This window comes from Coloeus monedula (genome assembly GCF_965178545.1).
Source record: "Coloeus monedula genome assembly, chromosome: 1".
Taxonomy (NCBI): Eukaryota; Metazoa; Chordata; class Aves; order Passeriformes; family Corvidae; genus Coloeus; species Coloeus monedula.
The window spans coordinates 48,236,889-48,257,129 of NC_138781.1; the positions used below are offsets into that span (position 1 = coordinate 48,236,889).

At 43.2% G+C, this 20,241-nt stretch overlaps 1 protein-coding gene across 1 annotated transcript in view; it reads right to left on the reverse strand.

The window, feature by feature from the left end:
• AOAH (acyloxyacyl hydrolase) overlaps positions 1–14,879 on the reverse strand; it is a gene marked incomplete at both ends in the record, with an annotated part of 73,575 nt that extends 58,696 nt beyond the window's left edge. Inside the window, 3 exons of the mRNA XM_082278646.1 lie at positions 780–875; positions 14,213–14,367; positions 14,755–14,879. Coding sequence (XP_082134772.1) covers positions 780–875; positions 14,213–14,367; positions 14,755–14,879 — 376 coding nt within the window. The remainder of the gene's footprint in view (positions 1–779; positions 876–14,212; positions 14,368–14,754) is intronic.
• Positions 14,880–20,241: the final 5,362 nt, after the last annotated feature.

The following is a 20,241-nucleotide window of genomic DNA, read 5'->3' on the forward strand; positions in this document are numbered from 1 at the left end:
ATACAATTTGTGAAATCATATAAAAATGACATTTTAATGAAGAATTCTAAGCCATATTTTTACATTAATAACGTCAAAAAGATATCAGGAATATGAGATCTAGTAACTTAAATAGTTATAGGATTGGTCTGTGAGGCACAAAGCTATTCTGGCATTCAAACTGTTCTCTATTTAGGGGTGTGCATGTGGAGCTCCAAGCTCCTTTGGGTAGATAAAATAAGGGGCAGAAAAAGGGGAGTCTTACATATATTTGTATTGAATAGCTGTTGCTTTTGAAATTTGTATCACCAGTTACATTTCAATGGCTTTTCTGTGCACACCAAATGCTCACATCTTACACCTGTCAGCCTCATCTCATTTTGAAAATTTTACAATAGCAGCTCCTATACCTGCTGAAAACATTTTCATCTTCACCGTTGCTATAAAGACCCATATTGCCAAGAAGGAGGAGCAGTGGGGCATACAGTGAATCTATTCTCAAGCTGCTAACAAAGACACAAAGGGGAGAGAAAGGAAGGGAACTGGTCTGCATGTGTTGGTGCTCACATGTGTGCAGGGCTTAATACAGCCCCATTCACTCTAAGTTTGGAACGAAATCCCAGCTCTGAATCTAAGTGAAGACATGCCACTGACTTTCCTGTAAATAGCCACTTGCTATCTCCCAGCTACACACCTTTGAGAGGTGGATGAAGTTTTCTCAGACTTCATATGAGAGTTTTTGATTAACAGAGAAATACATCAGCACCAACACGACAGATGGCGTATTATTTGGTACTTACCAGGTATGTAGTCACACAGTCTCTCCACGGCTGCTTTTACTGTACTGTTGTGCCACTGTGCAAGCTGTTCGATGACAGACACCACAAGCACGCATCCTTCAAGCAAACAAGAAACCAAAAAGAGGGAATAACATTATCTGTGAAATGTGAGGAAGTGCCCTGCACCACAGAAGTACTTCTGGCATCTTTGGGCATTTCATTTTTTTGAGGTATTCCATGGCAGATAGGTGTTCAAGGGGAAAAAATATCAATTAATTTCTGTCTTCATTCATACCCTGTAAGTTATTACAGAGAGGATGCTGATTCCAGAGGAGCACACAGAACAGCCTGGCTTTTACAGCACTGTATGATGCTCCTGGAAAAATGACGCCATTCTTTCACGGTTGAAAATTGAGGAGTTGAGGGGATAGCCAATGTTACAACTGCCTGCTTGGTCGCCTGCTCTGTCGTTTTATCTCACAAGAAAAAAGGCACAGGTCTGTACTTGACAGGACTTTTACATCTCTCCACAAAAGCTGCTCAGACAGGAAACCAAATGTTTGTGACTGCCTTCAGAAGAGATGTCACACCACTGACATGTGCTGACCATGACAGAGCATCCATTGCATCATTTCTTCACAGACCTTCCTCTGAAGCCCAGCAATGCTCAGCACACACAGGGGTGCTGAACCCAGCTACACATTTGTTAAAACCAAAATGTCTTCACAGTTCATTCTGCTCTGCTTCTGTGGTTGGAAAGAAACCACTTCCTATGACCTACAATTCTGGTTATTTCTCATCACTAATCTGGGTGTGAACATGGCTAGTGAAGTTTCTTGAGATGTGCAGCATGTTTCCTGCTGTTTTGGGGATTGAATAGATTCAATGTGATCCCCATGGAACAGTCATTCAAAATCCACAATGAGCATTCATTTCAAGTCAATTTGAAATTGCTGCAGGTCTGCATTGTGCTTTCTCTGCAGTGGCTTCACAATTTTATGAGGAATACATCTTCGGTGATGCAAAGTCTGCCCACTGTAGTCAGACCTCTTAGCCAGAGTGAGATCACTGCCTAGACTCAGAACCTGTGCAAGAGAGGCAGGTATCCCAGGCAGACAGGAGACAAGGAGCCAGGATGCCAATTTCCAGCAGCCTGAATAAAGACTTCTCTTTGAAATCCCTGTAACTGAACTGTGTTTCCTCTCCTATGCAAGAAATCTCGTCTCACAGACTTGCTCTAGCAGAGTCTAGAAATGGAGGTGAACTGCAGTAATTTGATGTGGCTGCAGACTCATCTTTTTCCAAAGCTCAAGAACATTAATGTTCAGGTTTTCAGACTGTCAAAACTCTTCAAAGTGAGCTTATAAATTCCTTCCAAGAACCCTTACCTATGTGCTATTAAATCAAAGTGCTGTTCTTCAACATAAATAACTTTGATGCTTCTATGGCAAGTAAAAGAGAAGGTAGGGCAACTGGAACTTGCTATAAGACCAATATTTTTGAGTTTTCTATTACTTCTTCTATCTAAATACAGTAATCCAGTGGAAATTACAGTGAATTTGTCACCTCTTTTACAGGGATAAAAGTCCATTTCTACATACTTATTAAATAAAAGGCTCACTCTAGATCCTCTGCAGAATGATTTATGAAGCATACTAAGAACCATTACCTCCAGTCAGCCTAAAAGAATTGAAGAATAAATGGAGACAGATGTGACCAAGAAAAACCCTGAAGCAAGACATTCCTTCTTTCCTGCCCCCCTCCCCAACTACCCAAATAGCCAGAGGCTAACTAGTCCCAGGAATTAATAGCTAATTAAAAACTTAATAGCTGAAAATAAAAAAAAGTTTAATAATAGAGAGCCAAACTAAAAGCAAGGGGGACATCCAAGATGAAGGGTATAGCACGTTCAGGTCTTGGTCTCAAAGAACAGGCCAGGGGCCATCTGGCCCAGGTTTAACCTTAGCACAGCCTCATCATGAAATAGTTTGGATTGGAAGGGACCTTTCCAGTCCAAGCCCTCTGCAGTGAGGAGGGCCATCTTCACCTAGATGAGGTTGCTCAGAGCCCTGTTCAACCCAATCTCAAATGTTTCCAGGGATAAGACATCCAGCACTCCCACAGTGATAGGGGTGGAAGTTAAAGAATGCAAGAGACTTCAGCTATTTTAGTGCAAGTCATGCCCTGCACTGGCCTCAGGAACAGAAACCAGACCCTGGCTCCTTTGCCAGGGTAGTGTGGGAATAGCCTTGCTGGACTGACTCCATCCTGTAGCACTGAGATGGCAGTGCACATTCTGAAAACACATCATAACACATCTACAGCATTACGTAACTTAGTTCTTATAAGGCTGCATTATTAACATACATGAACAACCTACAGACAACAGGAACTACCCTTGCCCTGACTTCTATGTCTGTTTTATTCATGAGGATGGAGGCTCAGAAAAATTAAATTACCTAAATGATGACTTAACCACAAAACCACACAGTCTTTCTGTGCTTTCCTTTCTACTCTTATCAAGGTCAGATGTTCATCTATCAATCTTGCTGTCTAGAAGTCAGAAAGACAAAAGGAGTCCAAGCAGAGAGACAGGGAGAAGCTAGCCCTTTGATATTTTCCAAGGTGCACAGCTTTTGTTGTTTTACCTCTCATTCTTTTGCATCATGAGCTTGAGGAATCTACAGAATCATAGAATTGTTTAGGTTGGAGTTGACAGTGTCACCTACTGCAGCAGAGAGAAGTGTTGCTCATTTTGCCTGTGCTGTGTAACTCAGTGCTCCTGCACCTGCAGCCAGGGGCTGCAATAAAAAGGGACTATGGACAAACAGCTCAAAATCCAAGAAGTTGGGCCGAGGATAAAAATACCATTGATATTTCCCTTTTCTCTGTTATACAACAGACAGTCTTCACTGAAGATGTAAGTTGCTCTTTCATGTTTGTCAAAGTACCACAGAGGGAGTGAGAAAAAAAACCCAAAACTATTTTTGGTTCAGCTCTGCCAAACAGAAACAGAATTCTTAATCACAAACACAACCATGCAGGTATCCCCACTCAAGGAGCAGTCTCACAGCAATTAAAAGAAAATTTTTTGTGTTGATTAAGTCAGATAGACACCTTTTCGTCTATTGAACCAGGCCCAAAGGCAAATCTGCTTCACGTGAGGATGAATGGAGCCAACGCTGAGTCTGAGCAGTACTTAATGCAGTACCTCAGGCTACTAGATGCTATATGAATATAAATAACAGTAACAACAGCCTGACTACTTGGGAAAAACACACAGAGCTGAACTTCAAAATGTTTGCTCTCATAAACTCATCTTCACTCTCACAGAGAGGATGTTTCTGCTCGTGCTATTACACCCTTCCCACCTTGGCCACTTGCAGACCACACCTTGGTTATCCAAATGCAGTTATTCCACATGAATTGCCACGCTCCATGGGACAACTTGATAGACAAAGTCTTGGCTGATTTTCAAAAGGATCTGCTGTTCCTCAGGCACCACAGCTGAAATCTCTGGACCTGAATTTGGAGCGTCTCCCTGCCCTCTGGTAGGAAGGGTGCACACCAGGAACACATCCCACGAACACGTGCCATTGGCTGATCTGCTCTCTGTCTTCCCCATCTACCTGGGCTTTTATCAGTTGCCCTTGGTCAACCTGTCCTTACTCCTTGTGGTCTGCTGCTGTGAGCTGTGCCCTGGTGGATGCCTGCTTATGTGTGCATTCTGCTGGCCTCAAAGCCTTTCATTTAGGCTGATGTCATCAGGAGCAGTTTTTGGGCTGGAGATTCTAAAATACTCATGAAAAAGGTTGAACCCTGCGAGGAGGGATGAGGAATGTCCTAAGGGGACTCAGAGTGGTAGAGGGAGCCTGATCTACCTAAGCTCCGTGTCTTTTTCATGGAAACATGCCTCCCCAGTAATTCAGGTTCATCCTCTAGGAGAACCTATCTCTGGTGTTGGGCTATAGGTAAACCTTCAAGAGATGAGTGTCTATAAATTTAAGTTAACTCAGACTATCCTTGCTTATACTACAAACCTGCTCTCTTTTTATCATCTTCCTCTGGATTGAGTGGCAGGAAAAGAAATGCTGACCAGTTATCCTAGTTTTTAATAGGTCTTAATTCCACTGGCTAAAAATGGAAAATAATTAGTTAGCTAAAAAGGACAGGGGGAAATCAGACATCTTTGACTGTAAAAATCTCACTGCTTTAATTACTTATGACATGTGCAAGAATATAAACTTTTTAGTACTATAGCATCAGTAGAAAAGCACGTCCAGATCTGGCCAGTCATTAGCAACTATTGCTTGCTTTTAATTTACCAGATATTTAGATGTGATTTATTTCTCATCATGAGCTGGGCACATATAAGGCAATGTAAATAGGCTTAATCATTAAATAAAGCTCAATTTTTATTTTTTTTCTTTTTTTACAGTTGCACATGATTTTCTTTAGAAACAACTTTCAGTACGTTGATTCTGCTGTCTCACTTCAATAATAGGTTTCAATACCTTGACAGGCTGAAGGATGTTTTCTCTGAAAGAAATTCATTGGCATTATAATACTCACTAGGCATTAGAAACTAGACTCTTGTATTAATAAATGCCTGTTGCTTTTAGCGATGGTTTGTCCCATCTGCTATTAATTTCTGAAGAGATAAGACAAGACCATAACCATTTTGCTCGGTGCAGTAAGGTGAAAACTCATACATCAGGAAATACTTCTCTCCATGTATTTGAAAGTAGTGTGTAATAAAAAAAAATGCCATTTCCAACAAGCCCAGGAAAAAAAAAATCATACCCCATTAATAAAATCAGAACTAGAGGAATTCAGTGCTTAGCTGTGAAGCCTCTGGCAGTTTGAGCAGACTATTTAACTTAATCCACTTCTGCCACACAAGTTTGAAAGGATCTATAATTAGAATTCTACCTAGGGATGTCAAAAAGTATCTGGATAGTGAAAGCTGCCTCCCTAAGTTTCAGATTTGTAGGTACATTTGTCTGAGTAAAACTCTGTTAAATAGGTTTTCTGGCACCTGGCACATCCTCCTTTGCCATCCTTTGCTCATGTCTCTGCATGATGAATTTCTTTCTCACCCCTCCAGTCATAAAGTATATGTACCCACAGAGTACAAGGAAGACATAAGTCCAAAAAAGTGGCCTTGGACACCAATAAAAACCCTGCTGGCCAGGCTGTGGCTACTCTGCGGCCACTCTGCTCGCTCCTGATGGAGCAGGAACTGGTGCCTTGCTTGGTGATATGGCAAACCTCTGCCTAAAAATCTGTCTGCTGTAGCAAGGCTCTGCACACAAGAAGCCATTTATCACATTCCTGGCTTTATACAGAAGATGAAGGCTTTCCCAAAACAGTCTTTGCTTCTTCCATTTATAGATGATCCTAAGCTCCAAAGGCATCTCTTAAAGCCTAAAGGTGGGAAGACCCAAGAACCTGTCTACAAAAGATGATATTGCTTTGTGCTGATACAGTTGTTCTGGCATAAAAACACCTCTTTCCAAACTAATCTTATCCAGTTCCAGTTCAACCTGCAACAAGACATTCCTCATTCACATGGGGTGCTAATAAGAAATAAGGCTTTCTCCTCTGAGATGGGGACATCCATGTGGGTATTCTAGGTGCAGGCAGACCATGGCTATGCAAAGTTACAACACAGAGAATATTTTCTTTTTCATATAATCATAGAATGGTTTAGGTTGAGAGGGACTTAAAAGATCATCTTGTTCCAAGCCCCCTGTCATGGGCATGGACACCTTCCACTGCACCAGGTTGCTCAAAGCCCCATCCCACTCGGCCTTGAACACTGCCAGGGATGGGGGCAGCCACAATTTCTCTGAGCAACCTGTTCCAGCATCTCACTCACTATATATTCCTTTCCTAACAGTGCTCAATATCCATATTTCCTTCCTGCACTGCTTCTCATTACTGAGCTGATACTTTCAAATAACAGCCCTTAACAACCTCAAGATTTCATTCCAGCACGGAAATATTCAGCTCAAATGACATAACCATTTATACAAAGTAAGGACAGTTATCTTCCCATATATAGCCAGAGGATTTGTTGCTTTGAAAGGTAATTTGGAAATGCATCTGAGTGATAAAGTCTTTTAATTCAGACTTTGTTTCCTATCTCATTTACAGTATTAAGGTATTTTGCAGAGATACTGAAGTGATGGAATACAATTATAGGTAGCCATATTCAAATATGTTGGCATATACAAGATCCTTTCATCCTTAATTTGCTAAGTCTTATGAAATATCTTGGAAACACTAAATGGTACACTATTAACAAACCTGTCACTGGGCATTAAATTGCACATAGTATAGTGGCTAAAGACATTTTTAAAATATTAATATCAATATAGCAGCATTTTGAGTGAATTTGTAACAAATTCCTGGAATACCAGTTATGATTTCTGTTGCTCATGCAAAAGCAGTGGGCCACCTTAGGCCCCCTAATTCAGAGCCCCAATCATTCATTTTTATTTCATTAAGACATCCAACAAGGACTCTGATACAGCTATGACAGTACAGAAAATTCAGTTTTTTCCATCTAGTGGAAGACTCTGGTATCCATACCTGCCAGCCAAATGTATCCCTAGTGTGTCCTTCATTACACTTGAAAGAGCCCTATTTAACAAAATCTATAACCCCAGGCATTTCCAATAGAAATGTTTTCTGTATTAATTAAGAGGGAAAAAACCCCCTGCGTATTTATGTGTGACATTAACACATTTCTCTTTCCAAAACCAGGAAAGGGTATTGAAAATTTACTGAAGCCCAAATGCTGTCAGGGGCAGTTAATGTAAGTGAATAACTTCATCCTTGTTGCAAAGGCTTCACCATTTTAGGATTCTGAATGTGAGAAACTTTTTTTCAGATATACAGTTCCTAAGAGCAGTAAAAGTGATTGCCTCAAACATAAGCAGAAGATCTCTACAGGGTTAACACATGAACAAGAGTGAGAGGCCCACACGTGGCAATCAGCATCCAAATAGACAATCAATAAAATAAGATCATTATACTCAACAGAACCATCAGTAATGTAACATGTACAAGACTACCCATGTCTACAAATGCACATGGATGTGACTGTGTATTTACACACACATAGATGTGGACGTGTTTGCATGCTGAGCACATCTTTTTATTGTGATCAACAGATATATACCTTTTACAGTCATAGGCTTTCACTAAGACTTGGGGTGATTTTGGAAAAGAAATTTTTACCATCAGTTGCCGAAAAGCTGCTGAATAGTTTCCCTGGTATCTCTACTGTACTATTCCCATGCCTGTGTTTATTCTAGCAAAAGTATAATCACAGGAAAAATGTTATGGTCAAATTTAGTATTTATTGCTGATCATCAGGTCAAACTTTGTTGCTGATTAAATGGAGCAATGTTGGTGAAGTGAGCAGAGCTGCTGTGGCTTGGAATTGACTTTGCTGTAATCAAAGTCGATTCCCAACCTTTTAGAGTAAAATACATTGTGGTGCTACACTGATATTGGGCATGGCTTTTTTACAGAACTCACTGAGCTGTAAATTATACGTTCTGTCATGGTGCCCCCCCAGACAATATGTGCACAGCCACTTTGTCTGAGCGCAGTTGTTAGAAGCCTCCAACCCCATTTGGCATGTTCCATTGTGTGAAGTTATCGGGAACTCCGAACGCCACCCGTCCTGCTGCCACTCCACAGGGCATATTTCATCCCTGCACTCATGCACAGCTAGACAGAGGCAAACTGTTGAGGACAATGACTATCACGCAAATCAACACAGGTAAAGGTCAGCATTTTATGCTGCCAGTAGCTCAGAAACACCCGTTCTTTAATGCAATCAGAGCTGGAAATATGTTTCGAAAACATGCTCCTTCATACACTAGGAATTGTGTGCTCCCGGCTGAAGGGAGGTGGTGACCCGCAAAGGTTGCTGAGAATGGCATTATATTGAGCACAAAGATGGGGAAATTTGCTTCCCTGGCTGCTGACCCACAGGATTACTGCTTACTTGCAGAGAAGATGGAGAGTGCTGCTGTCCGGCCCTATTGAGGGCTCCCTGACTAATCGCCTCGTTCCATAAAGGGCAACCAAAGTTAATCGCCAATAGAGCACAGCAGTCTGCTGCGGGGGGGGGGGGGGGGAATAAATAAATGCTGCTCTTTGCAAATGCTGCTCTTGCAGTCACAGCACAGAACTCCCGAAATGCTGGCCTGGAGTATGTCCTCTTACACAACCTCTGCCCTAGCAGACGATCTATACCATCTAGGCTGTTCTGAAGGGACAGGGCAGACACAGTTTGTAAAGATCTCTGATGAGGTCTTCTACAGATTTCTCAGGAACAGATTACTGTGCTCACTTATCATTGTCATAAGAAAATCCTCCTCCTAACCTGAATGTCCCCACTGGTGCCCATTTCTGTTACTTCTTGCCATAGCTCTTATGAACCTGGAGAATGGATCACGCCTTTAATATTTTCAAGGACAGATATGTCTTTTCTCAAGTTTTTCTTCTCTAGACTAGTTAACTCTAATTTATTCACTCTTTCTTTATAGCTTATGCTTGTTTTTCTCTGAAACCTCCTGTCACTCTGCATCACTCTTGATGCACAGCCCCAAAAGGGAAGTCAGAAATCCCTCTGAGGCTTTGTCAATGCTGAGAAAGGTAACAGGTTGCTTCACATGTCTTGCACGCTAACTTCTGTTCGCACATCTCGGCGCGTGCCGCATGTGCGCGCTTTGTGACAGCAAGCCATCACTGTGCCACTACAAGCCCGGATGATCTCCCCTAGGGATGCTACCCAGCCCATTGTTCCTCATCTGCTGTGTGTGTCATTGACTATTTCTGCTGAAGTGCCTTCAATATTCCCATATTGAAATTACCTTTTCAGATGCAAGTATTCCAAGTTGTCAAGATTGTTTTGAATTTATTTCTTCCCTCCATTTCACTTGCAAACAATTTCAGCTTTACAAGAACTGCTAATTTAATAGCACAAATTTCATTATCCTGGCTAGAGAAAATATGGAATGATAGTATGTTCAAAAGAGAAGTCCAAGAAATATATGATTTTGTACATCCATTTGCGTAGTGAATGAGACACTTGTAATTACTCTCTGAACAAGACTACCCATCCGTTTTGTTCTGCCCTGTAGAAGCTTAATCAATGTCACACATCTCTCAACCATAAGATTAGTGCTGAGGTGGTGCTAAAAGACTTACGAAAGCCCAGCTATAATATCTACTTCTTATTCCATGTCTACATGGCATTATCCCATTGGCAAAGAAAATTAGGTTGATCTGACGCTACTTTTGAAAGTTGTTTTTAAAAAGTTTTAACTGTTGCAGGATTTTTGTAGGATTTGATGTTTAACTGACTAATCTACCATTCCCCAAATTCCTTTTCTTGCTATATTGAAGTGAGATGAATACAGAAGTTCCCTTCTGCCTTTCAGTGTCTCCCCGACTTTCTGCATCCTCCAGGGCAGCTTCTGCCTTTCCTGAGGTTGCGTCAGGTACCTCTGGATGAAGTCACCTTTGCTAGAGAACAGAGCAATTTGCAAAAACCCTTAAAGGGCTCTGTTGTAATTCAGGGTGGAATTGAATGAAAGCTTTCAAAATCAGTAGAAAAATGATGAAACATTAACACCAGTGTCAACAGTTTAGCAGTTTTGCTGTACTGTCTTTGGGTACCTTAACATTAACTTAAGTAAAACTTTGCTTGCCCCATGAAACAGGCAGCATTTTCCTCATTTAACAGCTGGGAAAGTAAAGACCTGAGTATATGAGGGATTCATTCATGCTTAATTTTTGAGAGAAAAGTACACCGCATCTCCTTCTCAGAATGCCGCACTGAAACAGTCAGGCTGCACTCAGCAAAGGGATTTCCAGGTCTCATCCTGAAAAAATCCCTTAAGCCAAACTGCCCATGAGTAACAAACCCAGAAAGGAAAGCCAGACCCAGCATCCAGCTCCCAAACCAGGGCACAGAACAAAACCTCACTGCCTTTGCAGGAGGAAAAACAGCTTAGTGGGCTTTTGCATGTAGGAAAACTTGCAAAAGCCCTTTCACCTACCATAAGGAAAAACCAGAAGAATATATCACATGCAAAGAGTGCAGAAGGCCCAAAGGAAGGGCCTGAGCTGATTTCACAGAATTCAAAAAGGGTGGCATTTTACCAGCCTGGGGAGACAGGAAATACTGATGGAGAAAAAGGACTGTCAGATGTCGGGAAAGTTTTTCTTGTGACAAGGCCAAAGAAAGACCATTTACCTGGCTGTGGTTAGGTACTGCTACAGACCAGTTATCTTAGTGAGGAATTGCTTAGGTATACATCTGATCCTGTGGTTGGGAGGGTTAATACTGGGTGCTTTTCCCCCTCTTTGCCGTAACTCTAAAATGAAGTAGTATTAAACCCCATTTTAGGTTGCAACACTCCAGTTGTTTTGTTTCTACACCAAGTCAATTATGAAAAGAGTTTCTCTGAATGAAGCAGCCACATTTTTCAGGAAAACGGAGAAAAAATGATGTGATTTTTTCTACAGTTAGGAAGGGTGATTAAAACTTCTGTCTAAATCTCACTGGAGGCACACCCTCCTCTCCTCCAGCCCTATGCCATATTGGCACATAGGTGCCTACCCAAAATACATTTTCCAGGATCTGCTAAGGGCAGGGAAGCCCCTTGAATTACCCAACTTCTTTGCCAGTACGACTGGAATATACTGGGGCAGATGGTGGTGCCTACCCAGGGAGTGTTGCAAGCAAGGGGAACAGAAGGAGGAAGCAACCAAGTTGTAGCACATTTAACAGAGGTACCAGAGCTGCACTTTGCTCTCCTGTCATATTATTTCCATGTATTTCTTCAAGAAGTGTGATACTTTCAGTGGAAAGGCTTAATGGGAAATATTTTCTTGGTTTTGTTACTGAAAGAGCATTCACTTTCTGACTGGATTTGGCTACTAACATAGCAATCTCAGTCAAGCAGGTGGTACACAGGAGTGATCAGAAATTCAGTGTGTAGCCACCTCATTTCCCTCAGAAAAGTGAGGCAGATAACTTTGAAAGATTAGACACCTGACCACACATTCAAACTTGCATGAAAAAAACCCATTTCTTCAAGAAAATCTCCTATGCATTTAGCAATGGGAATTTCTCACATTAAAAATTAGGTAAGATTTAAGGAAGAAATTCTTCACTGTGACGGTGAGAAGGCACTGGAACAGGTTGCTCAGAGAAGCTGTGGATGCCCCATTCCTGCCACTATTCAAGGCCAGGTTGGATGGAGCTCTGAGCAAGCTGATGCAATGGAAGCTTCCCTGCCCATGTTAGGGGGGATGAACTACAGGAACTTTAATGTGCCCTCCAACCCAAACTATTCTATTATTCTCTCTGATTCTAAGAAATCATCTTGTCCTTGATCTGTAAGGCCAAGAAGACACAGAAGTACTCATATCTCTTTCTCATTACCTTCTCAGATGGTAAGCCAACTAAGAGTCTGGGGTTGAGTTTTAGGAGGATGTGCTCCTGAAAGGGCTGGTCACCAAATCAGATGCAAGAGCTGACATTACCCCTGCTCCAAGCCATGGCAAGTGCAACCACCAATTCCTCTGTGCGTTCCCTTTCTGCTTGAGAAAAGGAAGGGACACAGTATTTTCAAGAGTTAGTAGAAAGAGCAGCTAATCAGCAAAAGCCCAGAGTTGGCCATCTGGGGTAGCAGCCAACAGCCCTCCCTGACAGGCCTGGCTCATGCCCCTTTTAGCACTATCCACACTTCATTTTTATCTTGTGGTTTACAGAGATGGGCACAGTCTGTTTTGGTCCTGAGTCAAGCTCACAAGGATGTTTTTAGCTGAAGGGACACCTCAGAAAGAGAAACTGGTGTGGGAGGCAGTGGTTTTCTCGTCTCCTCCCTGAAAAAAGAGATGCTCAGTGGTCCCAGCAATGGGGCTAGTACAGCTCCCCCCCCTTTAGGAAGGAAAAAAAGGACAAGTTCTCTTGCACAAGGCAACTTCAATGCAATATGTGGTATTTAAAAGTTTTCTGGGTCAACAGGATGGAAAGGACAGACAATGCTCACAACCTGACATCCAAAAACCACCAGTGTAAAAATCCCACAGATGAGCATGATCACTGCCTTTCCTGTGCCATCAAAACTGTTATTGCCTTAAGAGCTCACTACTAAACAACACCACTTCCCCCTAGCTCTGGCAGCTGCTCGGTCACCGCCTGCATGGCTCCCAGCCCAAACAAGGACAGCCTCACAGCCATTTCTGTTTTTCACCTCTTGTTCTCACGTTCTGGCTGGTGGCTGAACCACCTCACCACCCTGACTCTACTCTGCTTTCTATTCACCCTGCCCCACCAAAACTGTCAGGGGCACTGTGGGTGGCTCAGAAGTGGGGCAAAAAACTGCTTTTAGCAAGTTTAGGATTATTATTTCTAACTCTATTCCCTGAGCCATAGTGAAAAGAATTATTTCCTTCTGAAGGATGGAGAGCAGTGACAGGGTTTATGTTTCCAGCACAAAGGTGCCTTGGGAAGCTAGAAGAACTGCAGAATTTTAAGGCTGAAAAAGGCCTGTAAGATCAACAAGTCCCCCTGATGACAAAATAAAGCATATGACTGTAATGCATAAGACATACCCATTTGCACACTTAAAAAATATAACCTACCACATCTCCCTAGGTATATGGATTGTAATGCCAAGGGCATTTCTGGTGCAGAGATATCCACAGTCTACACTGATTCCAGTGTTACCAGTCTTGCTCTGGGAATCACTTAGCCAGCTGAGACTGCAGGATACCTATCCCCAGCTATAGGTACTGTGGGGATCACCACAGTCACTGAAGTCACGTGAGAAGGGGGTTGCCAACTTGCCCCACTTCTGTATGGGTCATGCAGACGTGTGTGCTCACAAAAAGGAAAGGAAATGTGAGGAAGCAGCCTTTGCAACCCGGCTATCCAGACACGATCATCCAGACCACAAAGTTTCTCTGGCCCCAGTATGGACTGACCATCCTTAAGAACAGTTTTCCAGTCACTGAAATCAATGAGTAGACCCTGGGCAAGCCTGAAGGGAACCTTCCTGCCAGTTAAGCAAAATGCATTGTGAACCCTAAGAAACACTAGGACCTCCTAACATCCTATTTCCTGATCCCACACCTACCGACATCAAAGCCAACTTTTCAGATGCCATTCCCTACAGAGCAAAAACATGAACTTTGGGAAGCAGCAGTCAAAAACAGAATCATAAAATAATTCCAGATCCCATGATGGCCTTGCAAAATCTTCAGTGACTGTTTCACCAAAGACTACAAGCATTTTGCAGTACAGCTGTTGAAATAGATAAAGAAGCAATTTATGATGTGAATAGCAACTCTCAGCTCACCAGTGGAGTAAGGAATGAACTAGTCCAGCAGGCAAACAAAACCTGGATACATACCAACACAGGTGTGTCCTTTGTACAGCCCAAAGGGGAGCGAAGGGGGTCGTGGGTCTTTTCCACGGGGCAGAGGGGAGGAAGAAGCAGCCTTCAGCAGAAGCAAGAGCCAGAGGATGCAGAATAAATTAAGGCATGTTTGCCTAGACCCCTTCATCCTAAAGAAGAAAAGAAAGAAGAAATAAGGAGGGAAGGGTGCATGTGGACCTATATTTCCTTAACTCTGAGGGAGTATCCTGCATCCGTGCAGCTTGAGGAGAAAGGAGACTGGCGTGCCTGTGCAGCTGTAAGTAATGCAGGGACAGATTCCCAGGCGGGGACAGAGATGTCTGCCCTCTCATGGGGTGCATGGAGGATCCCACACTCGCACATTGCAGGTGCTCTCCCAACCCCTCAGCCCCTATCAGGCCCTGCCACCCATTAAACCCAGCAGGTCCCACAGACCTGGGCACACTGTGACCAGGCTGGGAGGATGCCCCTGTGGCCCCAGGCTGCTCTCCACACCCCCACGCGACCCCGCTGCCCCATGTGCAGCTCTTCCCAACCTGCTGGCCTGGGAGGACCAAGAGGGTTGGATGAACAGCTCTGGCTCAGCGCTCCCGTGTCTCCTGCAGTAGCAGTAGATGACTAACGACCTTGAACCACAGCAGCTGCCGGAGCCACTCAGCATTAATAACACAAGACACTCCCCTGAAAAACTAGTGTTGCAAAAAGGGGAAAAAAAAAAAACCAACTCCACAAACCCTTCCCCCCTGCGCCGTTGCTCCTCTGCCCTCTTCCGCAGAAAAGAAAAAAAAAAAATCTCTTGAGCTGCTTCTGTACAATTTCTGACCAGGGTTTCCGTTCAGGAGGATTGAGTGTGAAAAATGAAAGAAGCTGCTCAAGATGGAGCCGCAGGGGCAGGAGGGACGGGGCTGCCGTGCTGGGGTTTTGCCAGGGCTTTAGTTGTGCTGGGACCGAGCCACAGGGATGGGGGACAGCTGCCAGTGTGAAGGCAGCACTGGGAGCTGAACCCCCGTTCCCATCAGCTTTGAGCACATTCGCTTGCAGCCCCCAGCTGCCTGTACGCCTTGAGAAATCCTGAGCTGTTCCTGCTTTTGCAGTCACAACAACTAAAGGTTTCCCTGGCTCTGTTTTTTTTAATCCCTCAGACAAGGCATAAACCAGTCGTTCCCCAGCCTGAAGCAAAAGCAGAGAGTAAAACATGTTTAAACGACATGACTTCAGAGGTGGAACAAGTCCAAACAGCTACATCCCAGGCACTGTGGATGCAAGGATGGCTACAAGGAGGTGATCTAGGACTGAGGCACCGGAGGGACAAAGCTGTGTCCCACCTCCACCTCTGCCTTTTTGTATAAACCAGCGCAAGTCTCTCCCCCTCACAGTGGGCAATGGGTACTCATCTTTCCTTTCCATTCCCTGTCTGTCTCTTTCAGAAGTGGGCAGGCCATTGACATGGGTTGCTAAAGGACAATGAGGAGCCTGTCTCATCAAGTATTCCCCACATGCTTCCCAGGAATAACTAAAAGAGACTTACAAATAGTGTTGTAAAAAGGAAACTAGAGGATGTATTAAAATCAGTGATTCCCAGCCAATTCCTGCAGACCAACACGATCACACATGGATCAGACCTGCTTCAGTATTTAATGTGTTTTTTGCAAACCACTTCCTTCCTTGGGAGCCTCCCCTATGACCTTCTGAAGACAGTCCCAGAAAGTTTGCCTCAACTTTGATAAGGAGGATTTGCCTTGTGCTAACGATAATATAATCCAGTGGCTCTGGGGAAAAAAAAAAAAAAAAAAAGACTATAAAATCTTCAATGTGAATATAAATCACTCTCTATCTCCATTCTTTAAGCTAAGCCATTTATTTTCAAATATATGCTTTTCTTTGAAAAATATAAAAAATAATTAAACCCAAAATGAAGGTAATAACTGTTGCCTGAGTTTTGCAGAACTGTTTCTGCTTATTATTCTCCCTATAGCTAGCAATGCTGGTTTTCTTTTTTCTTTTTTTTTAGTAGCAAATAAACAAAAATCATAGTGCAAAGTACCTTATCCATATGCCAATCCTACTGAAATCTGCAGGATGTTTTTCTTAACGCTGTAAAAACTTGCTATAAAAAGACACTGCTACAGCGACTGCAGCTCCATTAAACCCTTTTTAACACACATATCACTTGGTTCCCAATGACACTTTGAAGTCCTTTAGAACTCTGCATATTGGCTCATGAGCATTTTCTGCAAAAGCAGAGTGCTAATAATAGGCAAGGAAAACCTTCCTAGCAGAGAGGTCTTGGGAATGGTTTCTGCTTTATATCTATTGCAAAGCACAAAGCTAAACAACGGCACTTATAAAGCACAGAGATAGATCCCAAGCTGCTCCCAGGCATGTAAACCTGCAAAGCATGTAGCTGAAGCCAGTAATCAGCTGAGCTATTTTCTTTCATTTTAGCCTGTGGAAAGAGCAGTGAGATAACTGCATGTGTAACACAGAGCTGCTTTGCACTGTACCGTATACATTAGTCAAGCTCTTAAACCAATTGAAGACAAAAAACCCCAAAGCTTTTAAAATCTGCAGTCTGGTCAGAGAAATGAGAGATTTGAATTAGAGGCCACCTGAGAAGGTGACACCCCTCCCCCTGCTGGCCCCTCCCCAGACCAGCGTGAAATCTTTCTTCTTCCCACTCAAATCAGATAGCAAATCCTTTCCTTTTGCCAAGCAGATTTTATATTACTTCCAAGTCCCTGACACGGTAAGACCTAAAGCTGTCTTGGTACAGGAGCGAAGGAGCACTTGATGTTGCCTTTTAATCTTAGCAAGTGCATAAATGATATTAATGGAAGGTAAAAAACAAATCAGACCGGTCCCAAAGGAAAGCATTTGATTATAAATGCTTCCATCAGGTTGTGCACAACACGTAAGTCAGGGAAGCAGACCTAGGTCAAGGGTGACTCAGGAGATGCTGCCTGCCTAGAAATAGAGTATGAGAGCTGGAGCAACTCTTCCCTCTGCAAAGCACCAGGTGCAGAGAGGTGATGTCTGGGGTATCCCCTGCCCGAAAGGGTCTGGCAGGGTCACCCTACAGTTCTTGAGCTGTATCAAAATCAGCTCTTTTTAATGTGTTTGCAACCTGGGCTTGGAGCAGGTCCAGCCAGGTGGCAGAGGAGTGTAGTTCAGGTGGGTGCCCAGGGCTGGTGGGGCTGCTCAGTGTTGTTATAGCCCATGAGTGCCTCAGAGCCCTGAAACGTGCTTTTGGGAAGGATGAGAGCCAGGTGGGTGGAGGAATAAACTCCACAGAAATGCACCTGGACACCCCACTAAGTACCTGCCTGCAGCATTACTCACCTAAATAGCGCTGAGAATGCAGTCAACACTTTGTCTCTCTGAACCTCTATATGTTGCTTTTGAAGAGGAGGCAAGGCCAGTGCAGAGCCAGAGGTGCAGTGAGATCACCATCTCTTGCAGATGGGAAACCCTCAGTGCCCTGGAATGACCTAGCTCCACAGTCATTCGCTAGCTGTTAGGCAGAACACATAGGGTCAGTTGAATTTTTTCAAGGTTGAATTTGGACTAGTGGTACGAGTGATAATATATACATAAACAAATACACATGTATATCCATGATATACACTGGCCAACCTGCTGCTGCTTCCTGCTAAGGAAATGGGAGGGGGCCAGAACTCCCTCCATTCAGCACACAGATGAGGAAGGATGTACCTTGCATTCTCTGCAGGGTTTTGGTTAAATTCTGCTCTGAAGGGAAGTCCTGCAGCTCTCAGTATTTGCTCTCAGGGTGCCAGAACACACTGAAGAACTTTCTCAGCTCACCCAGCTTGATCCAGTCTATCTTTTTTGGGAGTTTTAGCACATGTGAGGCTCTGCAGAGCTAAATCTCAGTTACCATATCCTCAGGTACAGGCCAGTAGCATGTGTGGGGGACACACCATGTAGGAGAGGGCTTTGGTTGGGGGTCACCAGACCCCATTAGCTCCCAATTAGCTGCAGGAGCTAATGACCCATGAAGTGCCCCACTCGGTCACTCCAGCCCAATCTCTCCAGCCACACCCTCAAGCCTCTCTTAGTTTAAGCAGGTCTGAGAGAAACTTGTAGGTGTGTGGCTGCCGAAAACCTGAGACAAAGCATGCAAAGACAAGCTTGAATTTCCATGATGGCAGAGCAGACAGTGTTAGGGAACATGTGTAGCTAGTGAAGAAATACGATCCTCTAGTCTGATCCCAAGAGCAGGGGTGTGGTTTCTGGAGTTTGAAGGACCCACAACATTTCTCCATTTCTTGTGCTTCCATATGAGTTCCTGACACCTAATGTACGTTGGTTTGGGTGGTGGTGTCAGATCAGCTAGGGGACAGGTAAGGTTTCAGCCTCTATCTTTGCTGCCCCTGACAGAGATGCAATGGAACCGAGTTAGGGTTTCTGATTTTCTGAGTAAGGTCTTAGACACAATTTAAGAGTCACCCCTTCCCTGTAGGGAGCAATACGTGATTGCCACTAGAACTGTGAAATGAGATGCGAGAATGAAGTTAGTTTCAATGCTGCTTTCTATAACGGGTCCCTAAAGACCTGTTTTATGTATACAGCAAATACATTGAGAAAAGCCATCAAAAAGAAGAGAGAATGAAAAATACTTCCATGAAGCCCCAAAACAGGACAAGCAAGAATTGGTTTGTCATCTGTCAGGATTAGGGGCTACTTAGATGAAAAAAGAAATATGAAATAGTTATCTTACAAAAGGAGATCAGCTGGCAGTGTATATTTATCTATCCTATTCTGTCCAAGTCACTGCACACATTAATGCACTTTTTTATTTTTTTCTGTTTGGTTAGATTTCTTTTACATATTGATTTTTAAGATATATGCATTTTTTCTCTTTGTCACATTCATGTATGCATTTCTAAGATGATTAAATGTTATACTGGAAGTCTTTCTCTCCCTTTCTTTCCTCTTTGACACGCTGTTCAGTTCTTAAGGGAATAGACATAAGCCTTGTATTTTTGTGTCTGGAGAGATAAAACCTGCAGGAAGAAGCCTTTAGATCAAAGATCTTCTCAGTCCCTTTTCTTCCTTTTATTTTCAAAACGTTGTCCTTTGTGCCCTTTGACTCTGAAGTTCCCAGTGGTTTATTGCGTTGGTTATTTTTCATTACTGCTCTCCAAATTTCTCTGACTGTCATAAGCATCTCTGTGGTTGGTGCATTATCACTGGCACGGATGAACATTTCCAGAGCCCCATGTGGATTTGTGACTGCACCACAGCCAACTGAGTCATTCCCTCTGCCCCAGTTTCCTTATCAGTTGCTGCTTGCAGTTCAAGTTATGCGTCTGTTTCAGAGTCTCTCCATCTCATTGTCATTCAAAGCTGCAGGGAAAGCACTTAAACCAGTATTTTCTTGCATTCATATCGAAAAAATTTGTTCCAAGTTATTGCCATGCAGCAGCTGAGATGATTATCCTTTATTCTGCCACCTTTAATGAAATTACCTGTCCTAGCTTGCAAGGACAGTTAATATGTGTGCTCTTAGAAATGTAAATCGCTGACATGACTGGCTTCAGTTTGGATACATTAAAATGTGGGAACAAGCCTCTTAAGGCTTTCAAACAGGGAACACATGAAAAATACAGATACATCACCCTGCACACTTGAGCACAGCAGGTTGTGCGCTTCTGGGAAGCTCTTGCTGTTAGGGTTGAAAAAAGGGGGTGCCTTTGGATTTTCTACTAAAGATGGCTTTCTGCAAAGCAGGGATCAGATGAACTGCATCCTCAAAGTGTATTTCTCACTACTGCCTGTAAGGAGCCTTACAGTGATTTACATGGCTTAGTGGTGGACTTGACAGTGCTGGGTTAATGGTTGAACTTGATGGTCCTAAAGTCGTGTTCCAAACGAAATGATTCTATGGCTCTGTGATTATTGGTGACGCAGTACATTTCCTCAGTCGTTTGATATTAATGCAGAAAAACAAACCTGGCTATTGCGTTCTTACTGTGTGCAGATGACCCTACAAATCCAGACGT